This window comes from Ylistrum balloti, unplaced genomic scaffold (assembly GCF_031769215.1).
Source record: "Ylistrum balloti isolate Yb309-2 unplaced genomic scaffold, AGI_CSIRO_Ybal_v1 Utg371394, whole genome shotgun sequence".
NCBI classification, from domain to species: Eukaryota; Metazoa; Mollusca; class Bivalvia; order Pectinida; family Pectinidae; genus Ylistrum; species Ylistrum balloti.
Window position 1 is genome coordinate 1 of NW_026782734.1, and position 20,895 is coordinate 20,895.

The window sequence follows — 20,895 nt, forward strand, 5'->3', positions numbered from 1 at the left end:
GAGGTAAGGGAAATATGCTACACTAACGTATATGAAATCAAATGCTATAATGTGTTGCTACATAAAACCAGATATGTACAAAGCTTGCATTTTTGCATGTGTATCTAACCCGACATTTAAGTGAATTGAATAACGTAATTCTATAAGATGACATTCGTTATTTTAAAAAATCACAGGACAACCATCATCGGATGCCATTTACGTTGTATAGTTTATTTTCCAAGATTTGTTTAGCTCTTTCTGAATCATTGCATATGCTTAATGTAAATTCTTAATATTTCAGATTGTAAATTTGGTTATTTTGGTCCATTTTGCTCCCCATGTTCGGAAAATTGTTTGGAAACAGATTGCAATTTCAGTGGTCGCTGTACAGGTAATATATATCAATACTTACCGTCAGTATGATAGTTAACAGAAAATACTGAAATACACATGATACATATAAAAATTACAATAACAGTAAATCTTGTTGGACGATCGTTTCAATGTAGTCAAGGTATTATATGTACTATCAATATTAGTAAAATCGTTATCATATTTGTGAAATAGAAGTAAATATGTTCATAACTAATCAAAATCACTTTTGCGATTTATCATGATATATACAGCAGTGTTCACACGTTATTTCATTTCAAAGTGTTCTGTAATAAAGTGAATTACATTTAACATATCAGCTGGATGTGCTAACGGTACATATGGAGACAACTGTAGTCTGCCTTGTTCAGATCACTGTACGACCTGTGCCCAAGATGGAGGACAGTGTTTAAGTAGTTACTCAGTCATTTTTTTATCTTTGTTTTGCTTCTTAATCTTATTTTATACCAGTTAGATATTTGTTCTTACTCATTAGTATTTTCTTCAATGTAAGGCTATAAAGTATCACTTGCAATGAATATATCAAAAGTAATTTCAATCTGGTGGTGTAAATAAGAAAAAGCCTTGGAACTTTGGAAATAATCAGTATCTCTTGAATTTCGTGTGTTTGAGTATACCAATATGACATATATGTTCAGCTTGTATCGATGGTTATTACAATACTTCTTGTTCAATGGATTGTGGTAACTGTGAAGCCAAACGCTGTGATATGACAACAGGATTTTGTGAGAAATCATGTCTGACGGGTTGGACCGGTCAGCGTTGTGATGTCAAAGGTATCGTTTCAAATTGTAGGTTAAAACTATATATACACATTACTAACTAGGGACAAAATTAGCTGATACGTTCAAAGGATATCTTAAGTTAATTTCTTACAACTCTTATTGCTATATATGGAAATGTATGTAAGAAAACAAGAAGAAAATACCAACATACCAAATATCTAGAAAATTGCGAAATATCCATTTCAATGTCAATTACAAATGTTACTCATGGTGGCCATCACAACTGTTTCCTCAATATTTTTTTATTGTAGGAGCCAGACAGTCGGGAGATGAAGGCGGTAATATAGGAACGTACGCTGGAGGAGGAGCAGCTGTTGTTCTACTGGCTGTTGTGATCATAGTAACAATGTGTAAAGTCAAACGGTAAGATAGTACCAATTAAGTGTTCATTTGGTGAACAGAACCTATACTTTGTAATTGAATATAGATATTATCTAAACTATGTTAAATGCTGCTCAGGCACGTAAATGCAAGTGCACACAATTTCAGTCAGTCAAATAAATCGCATGATGCTTTATTTATCAAGTATACGAATATAGCTATCAGCTATGGATGAAACATAAAAGATAACAATCAATGTCTTCATTTTGAGATTTATTTCTCAGTGATTAATTTCTATTTTTCAGATCATCCACTTCGAAAGAAAACACATCAGAGCCTACAATATTATATGAAAAGCCACCATCGTCAAACAATTCAAACGAGCATTCAGGTATAAAACCGTCTACGGTATTGATTGAATATATATATAAATATTCGTGGTAGATTTTCAAAGAAAACTGGTATCCGATAAGGGCACAACGGACAGAGGAGATACACGGCATCGAATAAGTTTTATTGAAACTTTATATAGCAGTCAGATAAAGTCCTGACCTTTCAACTCTACAACCAGACACAACGGTCACCCATAGTCTATACTCTAATGTGCTACTTGCTAACCTAGATATACCCTCCCTTTCTCTCTATGGCTACACGGTGCAGCGATATTGCATAATACCCCTATAAGGTCATGGATCCAACTCTAAGACAAAGGGAATAGAACTCATGGCGCGGGGGCTCGCACTTTTGATGTCTGAGACCCAACTCTTTCAACTCTAGATGAGGCAAGATTAACACAGTCAACCTCATTCGAACAGGTTTTAATACCGTTCGAAACAGGCCTCCCTCTGTTTCGCCACTTGTGCGACTGCCAAAATTATAATAAGCTTTATTTCTTTGACAACAATTGCGAAGCAATTTTTTTCCAACTTATATTAGCATGGAAGCGCGAGAGGGGTTTGACTGTAGGAGGAAACCGGAGTTCGCTAGGAAAACCAATGTGGTCGAGCAAATGACCCTATGCCTTTTTCCATCCATTGCGGGAATCGAACACAGAACGGCTTGTTGAAAGGCGTGTGTGTTACCACTGCGCCACCCGATGGTTCATTGCGAACCTGTGAAAATTGATATAATTATGTTCTCGAATATCACAAGTATTCATTGAAAAAATAATTGGAAAATAAACCATTCATAAATATATGTACATTACTCCAGGATATCATTTTTCTTTTTTTTTCCTACATATAGAACTTGATTCTATTTCAGATAAAAATGAAGAGCATACCTATATCAATATTGTGGATGAAATTGCACAAGACTATCCAGAAGAAAATAGTTACTGCAACGAAGGACCAACTTGGTTTGCTGTCAGTAGGCTGAAGGCAATGATTACTGATGAAATGGCAAATAGAAAACAGGAATTTATAGCGCAATTTGAAGTAAAAACATATTTTATACAAAGTAAAAACCATATTGTTGAAATACCATGGATATTATTATCATATGTTTTGTAATGGTTAATTGAATTTGTGTTATATATATTCAATGCCACAGATATTCATAAATCAACGAAAAGGTGTCGCATTCGTTTTTCAAAAATGAGTTTTGCTCTTCTAGATCATTAGGTCTTATTCTTCTAGTTCATCGGAGAGTTATTTAGGAACCTCTTAAACTTCCAAATTATAATTATTTAATTGATAATGAAGTTTCCAGGTGTCTTAATTGCCTCCCTTTTACAAAATCATTAAAATTCAAACTAAAACTCGGTTTTCAATAGAGGCAAATGAAATGTATATACACATATACATAATATCGACAAACGTGTATAACTTAACTTTATTATGATTAAATTACGTCTTAAGAATATTTTTTAAAAATATTGATGAGATAGTATAACGCATTTCTTTTCTCAGAAATTCCTTAATCTATACCATATTGACAAGGAATGTTAGAATGCGCGTATTTATATTTGAATGAAATTAATGTAATATAAAATGTGAAGAAATGTTCCGAAATATAGTTTATTTTTAAATTTACATAAATTTATGTCAAGGAATGTAATTCAGAATGCATATTTTACAGACATTTCCGGTAGGAGGCGTTTATCTTCATACGATTGCAGAAAAGCATAAGTCTAAAAATAGATTCAAATCCGTATATCCATGTAAGTAGCCATGTAAATTATTTTCAGTAATTTAAGGAATGTTTATGATTTAATTCACAATAAGTTTTTTTCTTTACGATAGTACTGATCATTTATTGATCAAGTATAAACTCACATAAACTTATTTATATTTTATATCATGTTCAGATGACCATTCAAGAGTTATACTTGACAGCCGTGCAGGCGAGAAAGGATCAGACTATATAAACGCCAACTACATAGACGTAGGTATTTACCCTGTAATATAAAGACTGTAAATCACACTTATTTAGTGTTCTAGAAATAAATTAAAAGGAACAGATACGTTTTCAGTACCTTTCTTATCGTTTCATATGTTATCATAATTAGGCAGATAATAACATATTTTCTATTTAATTTTCAAGCTTTTTTCATATCAATTTTCCACAAATACAAGATATTCGAATTTCTCAATACGATGTTTTTAATACGATCCAATGTGTTTGTTTTCCAGAGCGTTGAAGAAAGGAAAGTCTATGTTGCAACCCAAGGTAACTAAGATGACAGAGGTCATAATAGGTCATTAGGAAGGCCAATTATAGCACTGAAAAGCTGAAGATCTGAGTTGTGTGGTCCGAACTTTACATAATGGTTTGTGTCTTTCGGGTGCTGAGATACTCAAGTCAATGTACAATTTACTTTTCTCTAATAAATCTAGATGACTAACGGCAGGCCGCATGTATTCTGTTTGATACAAGTAAAACAAGATATACATGCAATATTCATATGCTAGATATACGATATCAGGGTTCGGTAAGTATGAATGTTAGCGTTACATGTTGTTAATTAGTGCAAACTTTTCTTAAAATGCTTTCCCCTGTTTCATTCACCCATTTTACATTAATACAGCACCCAAGCAAAATTCGGCTGATGATTTTTGGAGGATGGTCTGGATTCTTAACTCCGGAAAGATAGTGATGCTTACAAATTTAGTAGAAGGTGGAAAGGTAATTACATTCTTATGTATAACAAATTATGTATGATTTTGCACACATTTTATGAAATAATGTTACTTTATCAAATAATTCTCCAAACTGGATAACAATTCACCGTTTTTACATTGTAAATCTTTGAGAATTGTTTTAATATCGAATGCAACATTCTTATTTCATTATTTTCCTTTTATAATTTTAATACTTAAGATTTTACTCAATTTCATAGAATCGCTGCAATATGTGAGAGTAATGAAAATGGTTATCATACAGCTTCAGATATTAAGCGATGCCATCATGTAGAAAACCTCACGTATGAGATGTTGTTCACAACTGTCGTTAATCCCATGATTTATTTTCGCGTTATTACGCAAATTGATTGTTTTTGCGATCATTATTACGAAAATAACTTAGGAAGTGTTGAAGAGTCCCTGTCTTTAATAGCTCATCATTCGCAAATATAGTCATTTCTATATCAGCTCTCGCGAATCTAATCAGGTATGTTGGTGTAATAAAGCATTCGAGAAATGTAAATGGATTTCACAAGTCGAATGCACTGAATAACAGATTAGGTTTCGAATCTTTGGCTTCGACAGGCGACGTCGGTTGTTTCAATTTGATCGTGAAAACAATTTCATGGACCAAATGCATCTTTCGGAACCTTTAAACTATGACGAAATTTGTTGTTTTCCACAAAAGTAATGCATCTTTTTCTTATAAAGCTGAACATCTTGCAGACGAGATAACGGTAAAACACCAAAGTCTGCTTTTTGTATCTGATTTGCAGTCGTTCAACCTGTATATTACTTGTTCATCAACAAATACGACGTCTACATGTATTAATAGAAGTTATCATAATTCATTTAGGAAAAATGTGTCAAGTACTGGCCTGACGAAGGGGATCCAATGACAACACAAACATTCGACATAACACTCCAAAGGGAACGAGACTATGCTTACCACGTCGTCAGGAGTATCACGCTTATCGAACGAAAGGTATCCCAATAAAATTAATTAGTCTTCAGAATTAAGTTTCTAAGCTACCAACTGATCAATTTTGGCACACTTTCGTTGTGGCATACTTTTCATATTCTCTTTAAGTGAATAGAAATTATAAGGTTAAGTATGTTACATTTGTAAGAAACAATTATTTACTGTTTAATGTTTGTTTGTCTTACTAAAACTGAAAAATAAAATAACTTCAATTTAGAATTAAAGTTTGTATGATTTTTGGTATTTGTGCATATTTTTACATATTAAAGTATTTATTGTAGGAACTAAAGTAATTTCAATTTTAAAAATATCTTTTTTAAATCAGTCAAAGGAAAAAAGAGAGATTCAGCAATTTCATTTCACGAACTGGCCAGACCACGGAACGCCGAACACGTTAGAATTTGTTCTGTTTCATCGTCGTGTAAAACTTCACAGAACTGTCCTTCCTGGCCAGATGGTTATTCACTGCAGGTACACTATCGGTATTGGGTGTTTCATAGAATCATATTATTGATTATATCATTTAAAATAGAAGACGCTTAAAAGCAAGATTATACTCGCAAAATACAATACAGAATATTTTCAGTCTAGTAGTTTTGTCGGTATTCTTTTAATATGTAAGAATATAATTAATTTATATGAATAAATTACAAAACCTTTGGAAAATAGCTTGGTAAGGAACGGACGATCTGTATAATTCATTTACATATAAGTATAATTTAATAATGTAAATCGTATATATCCATATATAGATTACATCATAGATATGTCAAATATGGTACCGATCACACTTATATATGAAATAGATACCTAACAATTTAACACATGGAATTCCTCAATCAGAAAGGTTCAAATTCATATTTTAGCGCTGGTATTGGAAGGACAGGAATGTTTATTGCCCTTGACGCTTTGTTAGATTTCGGTAAAAAGTATGATCGTATCAACGTCCGACATTTCGTGAATAAGATGATGAAGGACAGAATGAATATGATTCACACAGTGGTAGGTTAAAGCATTATTACATTCAGATTTATCAATTTCTTTATTGCATCAATTTCGTATGAAGCTAGCAGATATTCCATGTAAGCAATAATTCTCTCTTGTCCAGACTGATCGTTTTCTTGATGCCTATAAAACAACTACGGACGTTGACACAAAACCAACATTTAGAGAATATGACGTTGTTTTTTTGATGCGTAAAATATAAAACCTATAATCAGGTTTATCATTTATGATATCACCAAAATATGTTTCAAAGGCCCAATACATTTGTATTTTTTACAGGAGCAGTACATTGCTCTTCACGAAATCTTGACTGAGGCTTTTCTCCTTGAAGATACCCTTATACCGAAATCGACATTTGTTGCAAAATACAATGCTCTCTCTCTGACGGGACAACTTCAAAACTTGACACAGCTGAGGAATGAGTTCAAAGTACCTTTAACTAACTAGAAGTCATAATGGCATACATTCAGAAGAAAAACTTGACGCTTTCTTCCGATAATTTCAACCAAGACAATCATTTTTACATCTTTGAAAAAGCGATGAACAACACATGTTGTGTTTATTAAATATGTCAAGAAAAGAATAAGACAAAATAACGCCGCTTAAATTTCATCTTTGCAGTTTTTTAGGCAATGTGAATGAAATATGAAAATAAGAATATTATTATTTTTGGTTCATTTGCAAAAGTTTACTGTTATTTTCACTCGCTTTACTCTTGTGAATAATTAATATCATGCTATATGATTAGCATTAAACTGCAAACGATACAATTTCTGTTATGAATCACTGGCATTACAATTGTCTGTTAAACTTGTTTTCAGTTGATTTTGGATCTCAAGCCCGATTACACGCAGCAACAGGACTTCTTTTCTTCTTCACTTCAAGACAACGAAACAAAAAACAGGACGAAGCGAATATTGGCAGGTGAATGTAAACTTACATTATTTGATCGAGCAAAAACTCATATGCTATGAAGTAACTGATAATGTTTAATGATACATGTATAAATAAATTCTTCAATGTATTGAATTTTACATCATCATTAATATCACTACCTTACTTGAGCTAAACACTCAAATATTCGTGATAGTGTAAAATTCCATTAAATATCTAATATGAGCGATATCAACCTGATTTCCAGGGAATAGATTAAGGGCTGTCACCAAATCGTTTCCTTCTAGCCGGAACGACCATATCAACGCTGTTATAACACAGGTAAGACACCATGCACTATAAAACGATTGATTATATTGTTTTGTATATATTGTGAGGAATGGAAATCTGTCTGGCAGGTGTATGCAGATTCATAACATAACATTGCATATGATGGCTACAAATTACCGAATGTTAGTTTAATAGTTGTATTTCTTGTGTTTCTCATCGTTTACATGTTTTGTTAATAGCATGCACCCATAAAGACTTATTTGATCATCTGTAAATGGACTTTTTTAAGTTTTGGAGGCCTTGTTTGCTGAGGATTTGTTTTAAACTTTGAACAAGTCAATCATTTCTCCTTTTTTTATATACCCATAATAACACTTATCGAAAATTTCTATGGGTAGCTCCACAAGCAAATCGTTTAATTTGTAAGGAAATCAGTTAAATTATATCTCATTACAAATTGAGATGATTTTTAGGTAATTATATTAATCACACACACACACACACACACACACACACACACACACACACACACACACACACACACACACACACACACACACACACACACAAACCCTCACACACACAACACACACACCCACACACACACACACACACACACCCTCACACACAACACACACACACACAAAACACACACACAAAACACACACACCACACACACACACACACACACACACACACACACACACACACACACACACACACACACACACACACACACACACACACACACACACACACACACACACACACACACACACACACACACACACACACACCCACACACACACACACACACACACACACATACACACACACGCATTTATAATATATGAATATCTCTTTCAGTCTTACACATGCAGACAAGGATACATCGTTACTCAGTTTCCACTGACGGACACCAGAGCTGACTTCTTGGCCCTTGTGATGGACAACCAGTGTGACACTATTGTCATACTCGGGGACGAAAAGGACACTGGACAGGTACAACGTGATGAACGTAAACCTCAACTAAATTTTGTCCTTCGAACAATAATCGCACACTTTCTTGGTTATGAAATAAATACAAATCTAAACCTGTGTTTTTTGCTGACATAGTGTCTGTAAATATTTCTACAATAATGTTTATGATTAATTTTCAAAGGATACACAATGGATGCCGGAAGATGAAGCCGGTATTGATGTTGGTAATTTCAACGTTAAGCAAATGACCAGACCAACAGAGCGTAATGACGTAGATGTAATTGATGTTTCAATAAAGAGAAAGGTATTGCTTATTGTATCTCTGAGATCATAAGTGAATATGCTACAGTGCCCTTGGTCAGCATGAAAGTGTATTTTACATTTTTTTTTTTTTTTTTTTTATAAATGTTGCGATATCAATGTATCGCATTTATTTGGAGAAGAATGAGAATGCATATATATTAAATTAATGATTTTTGTTTGGAATGAAATTTCAGAAAGCAAAGGCAGCTCACAGTGTGAGAATATTCCGGTTGAAGGAGTGGACAACAGATGAACAGGTTCCATCATCAAAACAATCCATTATTCATCTTCTGGAACAGGTGGATAGCAGACGCCGGTCAAGTGGGAATAAACCTGTTGTTGTTACTTGCAAGTAAGTTATAGCCTCTTTCTCCTTTGGCCGATTGTTATCCATATAGGTTAACTGCCAGTGATTATCTATTATTCAAAGTTCAAATATTGCTTATCACCAGAAACACATATGCACGATGGTTACCTGATGATCGTCGGCATGGTTACATTTGTTTCACATGTTTTTAACTTGATTGTTTTTAATTTGACAGGGACGGATCAACTCAATGTGGACTATTTTGCCTTATGGCGAACACCCGCGACCAGATCAAAATGGACGAGGAGGTGGATGTATTTCAGGCTGCGCGACAACTTCTTATCAGGCGACCAGAGTTTTTGAGCAGTTTTGTAAGTAAAAATTTCGAGAGAAAAAAAGACAAAAAAACACGAGGCAACATTCGTTTATATACCAAAGTTCATCAACGCTTTTATTGACCATAAAGACAAAAGAATGTCAAAATATGTCAATGAAAAAATAACTTCCTGTTTAGCTGGAACTTGATAAGAACAATGGTAGCGTTCGAGGAGATAAATTTAAAATGTCATTCATTCACAGGAGCAGTATTACTTCTGCTATGCCCTCTTGAAAGATTATCTAGAGGCAACCGACGTGTACATCAACTAAGAAGACAGTGAATAAAACCTGGAGACGGAAAATTCGATTTGAGCCCGTGGAGTCGGCAACTGTCCTTTTGCTACGACTGTAATTGTACCATAGAATGCGACTTTTTTCATCATCTAGTAGATTATACTTAACTAGCTAGCGACCGACTATCGCAATGCAAATGTGTATTCATTTAACAAAAGAGTATACGTTTATTATCGATTTGTAAATAATGGTTCAACTACCTATCGACTACTGCAATTCACATGTATCAATATTTCTCAAAAAGACCATACCGCACGATATGCTACTGATATATACATGTACTGGTATTTATAAGTAAGTATTTATAAAAGGTTCTTCTTTGCAACTACAAGTGGTATGGTAGTCTAGGTAAATGCTTTGGGCTAGTGAATGGAGGAACACGTGTTCTCCTAACATGGGCGCCGTGTTACCTACTGGGACAAGATACTTTACTTGTTTCTTGTCGACTTAGTTGTAAAAGGTTACGTATTAAGGGAATGCTGAAAATGTTTATACGATGTTAACGCCTTATGACAGCTCCGTTTGATGAGGTTATATCCGAAGTAGTAAGAGACTTCATAACTATGGATACTTAGTGAACTGTTATGAAACCGCAATGTTTCTTTGATAAAGCTGTATATAAGAACTACTATATATTCTCATATTACTATATCATAATTATTATTCTGTGCATGATATTGAACTATGTTACAAACGTTATTATCTGTTTTGGTTTGTTTGTGTTGATTTACAAACACATACACTCTTTAAATTGCATTTGTTGATTAAATGATATTTAGATAAATGTTTTCAATGTTTCCATATTCGTAATTTGCTATGCCTTAAATGCGAATGTTAACGATATTTTAACTAGACAGCACTTGTCAAAGCAAGTTTGTTTTGGATTTGTTTTTATTTTTTCTTTATCAGACAATTAAGCTAGCAGCTTTCGCTAGATTGTATCTGAAAAATAACCTTTTACTCATACACACGAGAAACTGATTTTCCTTAGTTAAAATAAGTTTATCCGATGCACAATTAAACAGGACTTCGGTCGCTATGTCAGTGATAAATGTATTGTCAAATAAAACGTTCGTCAGTGAGAATACATGGTGGAAAAGTCTTTGGAATCGTATATAACAAAACATTTTGAGATCTTTCATACGCTTAGAAATTCAAAAATATTGCTTTAGCCTGGATTCCTATTGCTTGAGTATTTAAAATAAAACCAATTTCTCTTGGTTAAATGTTTCCCCATTACAATTATCTCTATATGTTGATGTGCCATTTGAATATACAGATATGTTTCTATTTTTATATTAATTTGTACTACAAGGTACTTTATTCAAAGTTAAAATCTGGTACTGCATTTATACAAAGACCAATAATAATTAATTGATCAGATTGAGAATTTCAATAAATATTTCGTATATTTTGCTTTGGGTTGCTCAAATACTTAAAATCATCCGGAATTTAGTTTGCTATTGAAAGTAATTAGCACCAAACGAACAACTCTTTTCATTATTTCATTATGCAGGAACTACATGAATGGTAGATACTGGTTAATGCGTGTCATATTTTTTTACGTCAATACTGAACAAATCCATGACATGCATTTTGATATATGAATATACACATTGTTATTATGTCCCCCAAACGAAACTGGCGAGGTTTCCGACGCGTTTCTCAAAAATTATTGCTTGGAATTTAACATTATACACAGATATTCATATATGCGAGGCGGAGTGTAGGTCACTTGAATTTTTGCAATCGGTCAGCTGAGGTCAAAAGTTGGCCAAATTTTAGATATTGTCCGATTTTCTTGAAGAAAATTGATATATATGTATTAGGTGGTACTAGGAGCAAAATGGCGTTGTCCATTTTTCATTCGGCCATCGATCGGTCATTTGAGTGGTCAGCTGTGGTCAAAATTTGGCCAACCTTTAGATATTTTCCGATCTGATTATTGTGATAATTTACTGCTGAAAGGGTCGTTTGGGGGACATTTGTAATGGTCCCCATTTCAATTAGTACTTGTTATTTGTATTTTGATCTATATTTTCATATATAATTGAATGCCAAGTTTAAAATAATGTCCGATTGATAAATTACGTGAACTTATTTTCAAAGATTATCAGAGCAGGTGCATCGAGCTGAGTCTTGTGTTGCAAAAGGGAGATAAGTAGTAATTCGAGGAAAAATACGCAACATATGATGCAGTTACTCAAAGAACTTTTTCGACAAGAAATTTATAGCGTTTAATTAATGTATTATAAACCTTGTTACATATTTGACTGTTACGTATGTATGCACTGTGTTGAAATAACTGAGTTATATAATGTCGGTCAAAATGGTTATGTTAAGGATACATAGAAAGAATGGCACCATTCAATACAAATTAGAATTAGATGTAGTTAAGCCAAATAATAATACTACTAATTAGTGTCTTTCTAGGATTCGTCAGTTATACTGACGGCCTACAGTTATTAAACTTGAGAGGAAAATGTGGAAACTAAAAAATTGATTCGAAAAATGTCAAAATACATAGAAGGAAAAACAGTTTCTTTTGATATCAATAAATTTTGAAAAACAAAAATCATGTTAAGATTAACCAAAGATCTACATTGGTTTGCGAAATGAAATTTTACATCTTCTTTTCAAGGTTTAAATGGAATTATTGTCAACTTATATCGACATCACTTCTTCGTAAAGGTTTGAATAACGTATTCCTTTTTGTGGTTTAATCAAATGTACCAATCTGTAGCATAAATCATCCTGTACATTTATTAACACATTGTTCAGTTTTGCATAAGTGGACATAAAGCAAAGGAACAAACACTCATAAACACAAAATGTCGTAATGCAGAAATGGTGCTAGAAACAAGAAACATATATACTGAATAAATTGTTTGTATGCAAAATATTATATATATGTTTTCTTACTACAATGTCATTAACTAACCAGATCCCAACGACCGATGAGCCTTTGCCATACCTTGGTGTCCCGTCGTTAGTCGTCTGTCAAATATTTGCAGAAAAAATGCTATTTGTCATCAACGACGAAGGCAATTTCAACTTAATTTGGCCAGATCATTCTGAGAGTAAGAAACTAATATATAAATTCGGCCTGAAAAGTCCGTTGGTTTAGATAAACGGTACGGTAGATCTGATCCCAACTCCAACCCCACCCCAACAGCATTCCCTATCCGGGGCGAAATATGTTAAGAAATCCTTTTTCCCCTTGGATTTTGTCTAATTTTTTTCTGAAGTATCCTTGGCTGAAACAGGCTCAGGCTTAATTTGTATGAACGTTGCGTCTGACACTCATTCCCCGGGAAAGAGGGCGGAGCCGCATATCGCAAAGAAAAGAATCCCATATTATATTGGGATGGACATTGGACTAAACTATATCATACTATCATTGGGGTAGAGGACGCTAAGATTAGTTGATTGCCTCTTGTGGCTAAAGGGGCGAGAAACAAATATTCGAACTTAGTCATTTCTTAAAAAACTTATTTTTAATATACAGAAATAAAAGTATGTTGGTCAGAAACTTCCTTTGATGAAGGAGACTATGTTTCTCGAAAACAGTAAATCTGACCGCCCTACAGACCCTACATGTGTGTGTGGTCATTTCGAATATCCTTGGGTAAACGGGTTCTTTACGTAAATGTGAACCCATGTTCTCTTAGCGCAGATGATAGTAAGCCCAGTATGAGAAATAGAGTTATGAGGGTTCGTTTTCGTTTTTTTTCTTATGTATTTCGATGAATAGGTGAACAGGAACGTTTTGACGAGGAAGCTGGAATACTTAGGTGAGGGATCGTTTTTAAAACACTGTATTTGTTGTTACTAATAAAAACAATGAAGTCTCTTTGAATTAGAATTATTCATTGTACAAATTGGTAATTGATAGAGTAAGATTAAGTTTTTAATGTAAATTCTGATTATCTTATATTTTGGTAGCATGTTTTGTTGATATAGTATGATATGGTAGAAAAATAAAACAAATCTCTGAAACTTAATTGATATTATTTTGATTTGAAATCAGAAAGAATAATGGTGAAAGTAATATCTGAGACTTTTGAGCTTTGGGCATACTTTGTTATCAGTTGTTATACTTATAGCTGTAACTTTATCGCTTTATATAATTTTGTGTAGACCATTTTCTTGCGGACTTCTTGTGAAGGCGTCTTTGATGTCGTTATTCAGGTGATAGTGTTAACAATAAAAACATTTTCCGTCGCTAAAGTACTTCTCTCTTAATTAAACTTAACTCCCGGACTTTGAAAATAATATATATATTCAACAAAATTTATTTATCACCAAAAATCACAAATTTGTTTGTACACTTTGAAAAAGTAAGGCGTTTACCATTCTTACATGGCATTATTAATTAGCTGTATACCCATTTAACTCATAGCGCTAATTTATGGTATAGCATAAACAACACGTTATTCAAAAGTATCGTAAAGAGTTATCTAATATTCGTCTTATCAACTTTTGCGCATTTTCCTATAGCTGTTATTATCACTGTTAGATTAATATATTAGCAGATTCATGGCGACTTTGTTAAGGCAGCAGACACAAGGATGCACATTTTGCATAGAAGTGCGGAATTTTCATAAATATCTCACTTTCGCATTGCTTCATGGTATTTGTATAAGTTCTCAATTTCTTTTCATTATTTACCAAAATTTCATACAACGTGTTATCAAATCAAACATTTCGTTTCGTATCTAAGAGATCAATCCTGTTATCTACATTAAAACTTTGGTATCGTAATAACAAACAGCAAATAACGCCAAGTTAACCAAACCGTAATCAAATCACGAATGCAAAACCTGAACAAGACAACTGTTGATACGAAGACCATTGGAAATGTACAAGAGGAATATGATCGGGTATTCCAAAAGGAACGTAAGCGTCTTCATGTCTTCGAACACACTCACTATGTAAGTCTTGGTATACTGCACAAGGATACAAGTTCACAAATTCAATGCATATTATGATACCACCGACAGGGACACCCGCCATGTCTACAAGTGCCATCTGCATGGTTGACTTTGTCTTTGTAATATGGATTAGAGCTTCTTGCTTCGAACACTTCATCCTTTAATTTGCAGCTATCAAATGCCACCATTCCATCATTAGGTTTCCCCAGTTCGCTGTAATACTGCATCATCTTAAGGGCAGTGCTCTCCTGTTTATCCTGTCCTAGTCCCCAACTGCTAGTGCCACACATTACACCTGATACGTATCTCCTGCCGATGTTTATCAGATCATCATGTCGTATCCCGGTATCAGATACATAATTGGTTTTTAGTGTCGTATAAACATTGTATTCAATGTCTTCAGTAGGTTTACAGTACCCTTGATTCCGCAATAAGCGGCGAATCAACTTCTGTGAACTTGTTGGATTTCTACAAATATCTACCAGTGTATTGGCTGCAGCACTTCCTTTCCATGGACCTTGAACAGAGAACCATCGACTCGTGGACTGATTAAAGGCACACTTTTTACGGTGCAGTGCAGCTGCAATTACCATGTTGCCCATTGAATGTGAAAATAACACCGTGTTACTAATAATTCCATTCGTGGCAGCAACATTACAAAAGTGCTGGTGTATTTGGTCTTCATCCCATCCATTATCCCTGCTGTTATAAACCAAAAACTGATGTGAGGCACAATCTAATGTGTGTTTTTTTATGTCACCCCAATAGTCTTCCATATATGATTTAACATCGTTCCTATCAACAAAATTACCAGCTCCATGCACAAACAAACACTTGGTTGGTGATGTCTTTGAATCTCTTTTGACTTTCGGATGGTTCTCCACATTACAGGTTATTGGTGTGACATTACGGCAAGGACCATTTAATACATCAGCTTTGATACGAATGATCTGCTTATTGGCTTTTGTCCAACTGTTAATCGTTGCGCGCCGCTCTTGATACTTAATATACTTTAACTGATTGTCTTTCACGCAGATTTCAATGACGTCATTCTTGTGTTTCGTAGACCAAATATCTCCATGACAATCTGTCGACAGATCGCCTCTGAACCATTTGTCTTCTGATACCATTTGTTGGAAAACGACGTACCAACGCGATAGGGACATGTCATCTATACAAAACCCTAGTGACATATTCTTGTGAGAAATACCTACAGTTGCTTTACTATCAGCCATAATAAGAGAAAGGTCATAATCAAAATCATAGTTCGACGAGAACACTTCAGTGTGTTGAAAATTCATTTTTCTGGATGCCGGATGCCACTCTACTTTCAGGTAAGTCTTTTCAGTACCTAGCTCTTCCCGTTCAATTGTATCAACGTCAAAAGATGCAGTGAATGGATCATTGAATATGTTGTGGCTTGGTTTGCTTTCTAAAAATGGTTTCAGACCATACAGAATCCCGACGACCGCTCCAAGTAAACATACAGAAAGTATGGCGGCACATGTGAAAACAGCCCAACGATTCATTTTTACCTTCTTTACAGAAGAACACTTGAATTAGAACCTTTAATGTAGAGTTTTGTCAATATTTGTGAGATCGTCTTCCTGAAAAGAGAAAATTTCATTTATCAATGCTTATTCGCATGACATTATTACTTGTAATAAGTCATTCGTCTCTTTCTCAACGCTGTATATGGTTTACATAGGAAATCTTAGGACACGTCCAATACATGAATGTATCCTTCAAATTATAATTTGTTGATCTAAAAATCTTTATGAGAACAAGCTCCCATATTTGTAATCTAATGGAAACGTTTACCGTCATCTGATGAAGACGGATATACCTTTACTCAAGAGTACCGAAGGCTAACTTTTGTAAGACGTTACCCTGACTGTTGATGATAATCTATATATTCCTCACTGAATTGTGTAATCAAAATTGTAACCGATCGCATTATTACACCATTAACTGATATATGAAAAGATTAATTTCCAATAAGTATTCACTGTCAGAGGTTTTCTCTCTGAAGCTGACTGTAATAAAGCGTGTTTATATTGATTTCCTTATGCGATATGACGTAAGACGTTCATCAGTATGATGGGTAATTTATATGTTGATGCTAATCTTTTTCCTCTCCACGAAACTTACTTATGTTTACTAAAATCGACATGCATGGTTCGCTGACGAAAGAAAAACGCTTACTGTTCCGAAACACCCGACCTTCTCGTCCTTGTACTGTAAAGGGATCGTCGTGTAACTCTTTACTAATATTTCGGTCTATCAATTGTTTGAATAGAAATTTTGTTAAAATAAAGGATGTATTTATTTTTGTTTTGTATGTATGTTTTCTTGGTTTTTATGTTTGTGGGTGTTTTTTTGTGTTTTCTTATTTTTTTGTTTTTTTTCTTTTTATTTTTTTGTTCTTGTTTTTTAACTTGATTTTTTATTTTTTGTATGTTTTGTCGTTGAGATTATTGACGACCATATGCCGATATCTATGTATTCTTTCAATTGTGCACATACTTTATAACAAATGTTCCATTAGGTTTTCCTAACATATATGTTGTACATATACGATGTAATTGATCAACCCCTTAAGTGTGTTTCGCACGTTCATACTGAGGTCATAAACTTTCGAGTGTTATATACGTAAAGCAGTTAGACAACACGAGTGGTATTCCGGTCTTTAAATGTCCTTTTTCGCACTACATAGAGGGAAGTACATAGTTCTGAGTAATCTATTGGTGAACTTCGTAGGTCATTCAGTACAGTAATAATAACTGGCTATTTATATACTGTTCTACACCAAGGTATCCAAGTATTATCGGCTACTGGAGGACAGATTATCGGATGTGCCATAAGATGTTTTTCTTTGTTGTTTTATGCTGAATTCCGAAAAAAATCCCAAACAAACAAATCGGCGACTCAAATTTTCAAAGTTTTGCCGATAATGTATTTAACAAAGATGATTATTACACGGAAATCATGAAACGAGCTACAGACTTAAATAAAGTTAAATGAGTAAATAATCTCATTGATTCCTTTACGAAGAGTGGATAGAATAATAAAAATGAAAATAAATAACTTCTAATTTATTTACATCTTTAGGAGTACATACAAACACACATGTACTTATCATAGAAGTGCAGATACGAGACATTTGAATTTCATTGAATGTCACACTTCAAATTTTACTAATGTTTCTTCAAGAATACCAAATTTCACGAATACAACTTTATGAGTGCCAAATTTCACGAATTTAGGCTATAAAATGTCACAAGTATTCTGTTTAGACTACCAAATGGCATGAGTACTCCAATTAAGCTACCAAATGACATTAGTACTCCGTTTAGACACAAAATGCCACGAGTACTCCCTTTAGACACAAAATGCCACGAGTACTCCCTTTAGACACTAAATGCCTTGAGTACTCCGTTAAGACATTAAATGTCATGAGTACTCCGATATGGATACCAAATATCTTGAGTACTCCGTTTAGACTACAAAGTGTTATGAGTACTCCATTTACACTACCAAAATGTCATGAGTACTTCATTTAGACTACAAAATATCATAAGTACTCCGTCTAGACTATCAAATGTCTTTTTTTCTTAATGCCAGATAAACTTTATTGTGATAAGTTTATGAATGCATACTCTACTTTCCTTAATCCTAATAACGTTTGAACTTCATTTAGAAATCCTTTAATAACATATATTTACGTTGTTTAATTTTAGTACCTATCACTCATTCGTAACTATCTATTCATAAACAAACAAGATCAAATAAGAACACCGCTCATTGATGATGTTTTACAATAGTGATGGAACCTGTTCCTTGTTTGATAGGTCAATTCATTTTTTAAATTCGTGATTACTAAAGTGATGAATTTGATTTCTGAACTTAAACATGGTACTTATTTGGAAATTTAAGGAGTAAAACTGGAATTTCAATGCGTTAAATTTGTGTGTGATTTTTATCCTGTCCTGTTTAATAGAAGTTCTTGTTCTTCTTACCATTTAGCGTGCAATGGAAAATAATGTACGAGAAAAAAAAAGAGGGGGTGGGGGTAATATAGCTATTCCGTAATGTACAGGTGTTCAGTTGGAACACCCGTATTTGTTTTTAGTGAGGTGAGGAGTAAGATAGCTGTTCCATAATATACAGGTGTTCCGTAAGATTAGCTCGAACATGTATGAGGATAACTCTATTTTACTATAAGAAAATTCGAACTATCGGAGGAAATTATAAAAATGAAAAGATTAAATTATAATCTATTTGTTCTGTTTAAACAAAGTGTTAATAATCTGTTAAACAGGGCAGCAAGGCACAAAAATATCCACAATTTAACATATGTAAACCATGGGGATATGCAAAAATTTGATTATCAAAAACAAATTTCTCAAAATTTTCAAATACCGTCCAATGAAAGGGACAGGTGCTACTGAATCTACTAAATCAAAGATACTTACATATTGAAAAGTAAAAAATAATAGTAATAAAATACGGAATTGAATCGTACACTGTTGTACACGGTCTTCATATTTGATAAAAATTTCTAAAAGTTATCAACAAACTGCATAACAATACAACATACCATATCAATCTTCACCGTTATAAACAAAATATAAGAAATGCTGATTATATTTGAAACAGCTAATATAATTTCAATCTGTTCATATTGCTTAATGTATTTGATACAGATATGACATCATTTTCAAAAACTTATTCAAACTAAAAGAAAATAAAGTATCTTACCGAGATGGTACGTAGTCCCGCGGAAACATACCAGCCTCTCATGTCAGTGATAGCTTTAACATAGTATAGAGATATTTCTAAGTATCCCGTGATACTATCTGACTCGTTTGCAGTAACCAGTCGGTGACCTAAAAGGCGTATGTAAATTATTTTCGGAAGAAGGTAAGAGGTTATTACGCAGAAAATTGTTATCAGATTCAGTCTTCTTTTGAAAGTGTTTATGGTAAAGCGAACGCTTCCTTTCACCGGACGTTGTGCATCATAGATAAGGAAGAGCCTATCACTGATGCAGTATTTGAATTGTGAATATTCCCATTTAAGTGATACATGCCAATGCGTGCTGGACCGGAATCCTGTGATGTATGATATGAAAACGAGTCAAGTGATTCGTCCGAGAAAATGCGATGGTATTTCCTTAACGGTGTTCCGACGGCCATGATCTTTATTTAACAAATCGGTGACCACGAAAATAGATCTTATCATCATAGGGTTGTATGCTACCAAACACCAAAAGAAACGGTTACCACGCAAAAGAAATGGCTCGTTTAAACAGTTCCCAGGTAAACGTAAGGGAGGCAAAGCTGCATTTAAACGTTTGTCTACAAAGTTCGTTAATTCGTAGTCGGTAGGGGTGTGAGGAAACCCGTCCGTTACAGGCCTGGAACTGTCTCACTCCGTGAAATCCGTCGATACCAGAAGGGCACCCCGCTGCTTATTAGAAAACTGCGATTCCATCGGCACGTCCGTGAAGTTGATTACAATTTCAAAACGGATATGAGATTTTAGAGTTCTGCTATCTTGGCGCTGCAGGAAGCACTTTCCAAGAATACTAACCTATGCGCCAACCACGCCAAGCATGTAACCAGGACGCCAAAGGATAAACAACTTGTTTGCCGTTTCAGAGGAGATTGTACTCGAAAGTCAACTTTGTTCACTGATTCCACAAATGACCCTTTTCAGGGCAACCAGTTTTCACAAAGAGCTTCACATGCCTTCGAATATATGGATATTTTCATCTAGAAAGCACGTCGACTGGAAGATAACTTCTATAATTAGTTTGATTTGATGGATTAACAGAATTGCTTAATCAAGTAATATTAAAGTTCCCCATCATTACAATCAACTGGTTAGAATTTTTAAAAAGCAAAGGAATAATACGCTTCTTTACTGATAACTTATTTCA

General features: G+C 34.0%; 2 protein-coding genes across 3 annotated transcripts; one reads left to right on the top strand and one right to left on the bottom strand.

Moving 5' to 3' along the window:
- Positions 1 to 335: 335 nt before the first annotated feature.
- On the top strand, positions 336 to 10,134 carry LOC132562344 (receptor-type tyrosine-protein phosphatase kappa-like). The gene is made up of 21 exons (XM_060227082.1): positions 336 to 373; positions 675 to 767; positions 1,014 to 1,151; positions 1,412 to 1,523; positions 1,787 to 1,872; positions 2,745 to 2,917; positions 3,561 to 3,642; positions 3,790 to 3,866; positions 4,115 to 4,151; positions 4,510 to 4,607; positions 5,460 to 5,588; positions 5,911 to 6,056; positions 6,452 to 6,587; positions 6,870 to 7,019; positions 7,412 to 7,514; positions 7,732 to 7,805; positions 8,622 to 8,756; positions 8,917 to 9,039; positions 9,233 to 9,390; positions 9,581 to 9,716; positions 9,925 to 10,134. The coding sequence occupies exons 3-21, from the start codon at positions 1,049 to 1,051 to the stop codon at positions 9,991 to 9,993; spliced, it is 2,127 nt and encodes a 708-aa protein (XP_060083065.1). The 5' UTR covers positions 336 to 373; positions 675 to 767; positions 1,014 to 1,048; the 3' UTR covers positions 9,994 to 10,134.
- Positions 10,135 to 14,296: 4,162 nt separating this feature from the next.
- On the bottom strand, positions 14,297 to 19,788 carry LOC132562337 (uncharacterized). Of its 2 annotated transcripts, none has more exons than XM_060227075.1 (2): positions 19,713 to 19,788; positions 14,297 to 16,558 (listed from the first exon to the last, which is right to left on the bottom strand). In XM_060227075.1, exon 2 carries the CDS (start codon positions 16,478 to 16,480, stop codon positions 14,993 to 14,995), a length of 1,488 nt encoding a protein of 495 aa, XP_060083058.1. In that variant the 5' UTR covers positions 16,481 to 16,558; positions 19,713 to 19,788; the 3' UTR covers positions 14,297 to 14,992. The 2 variants fall into 2 exon arrangements, with proteins under 2 accessions (XP_060083058.1, XP_060083059.1); XM_060227076.1 differs by lacking the exon at positions 19,713 to 19,788 and adding an exon at positions 17,157 to 17,194.
- Positions 19,789 to 20,895: the final 1,107 nt, after the last annotated feature.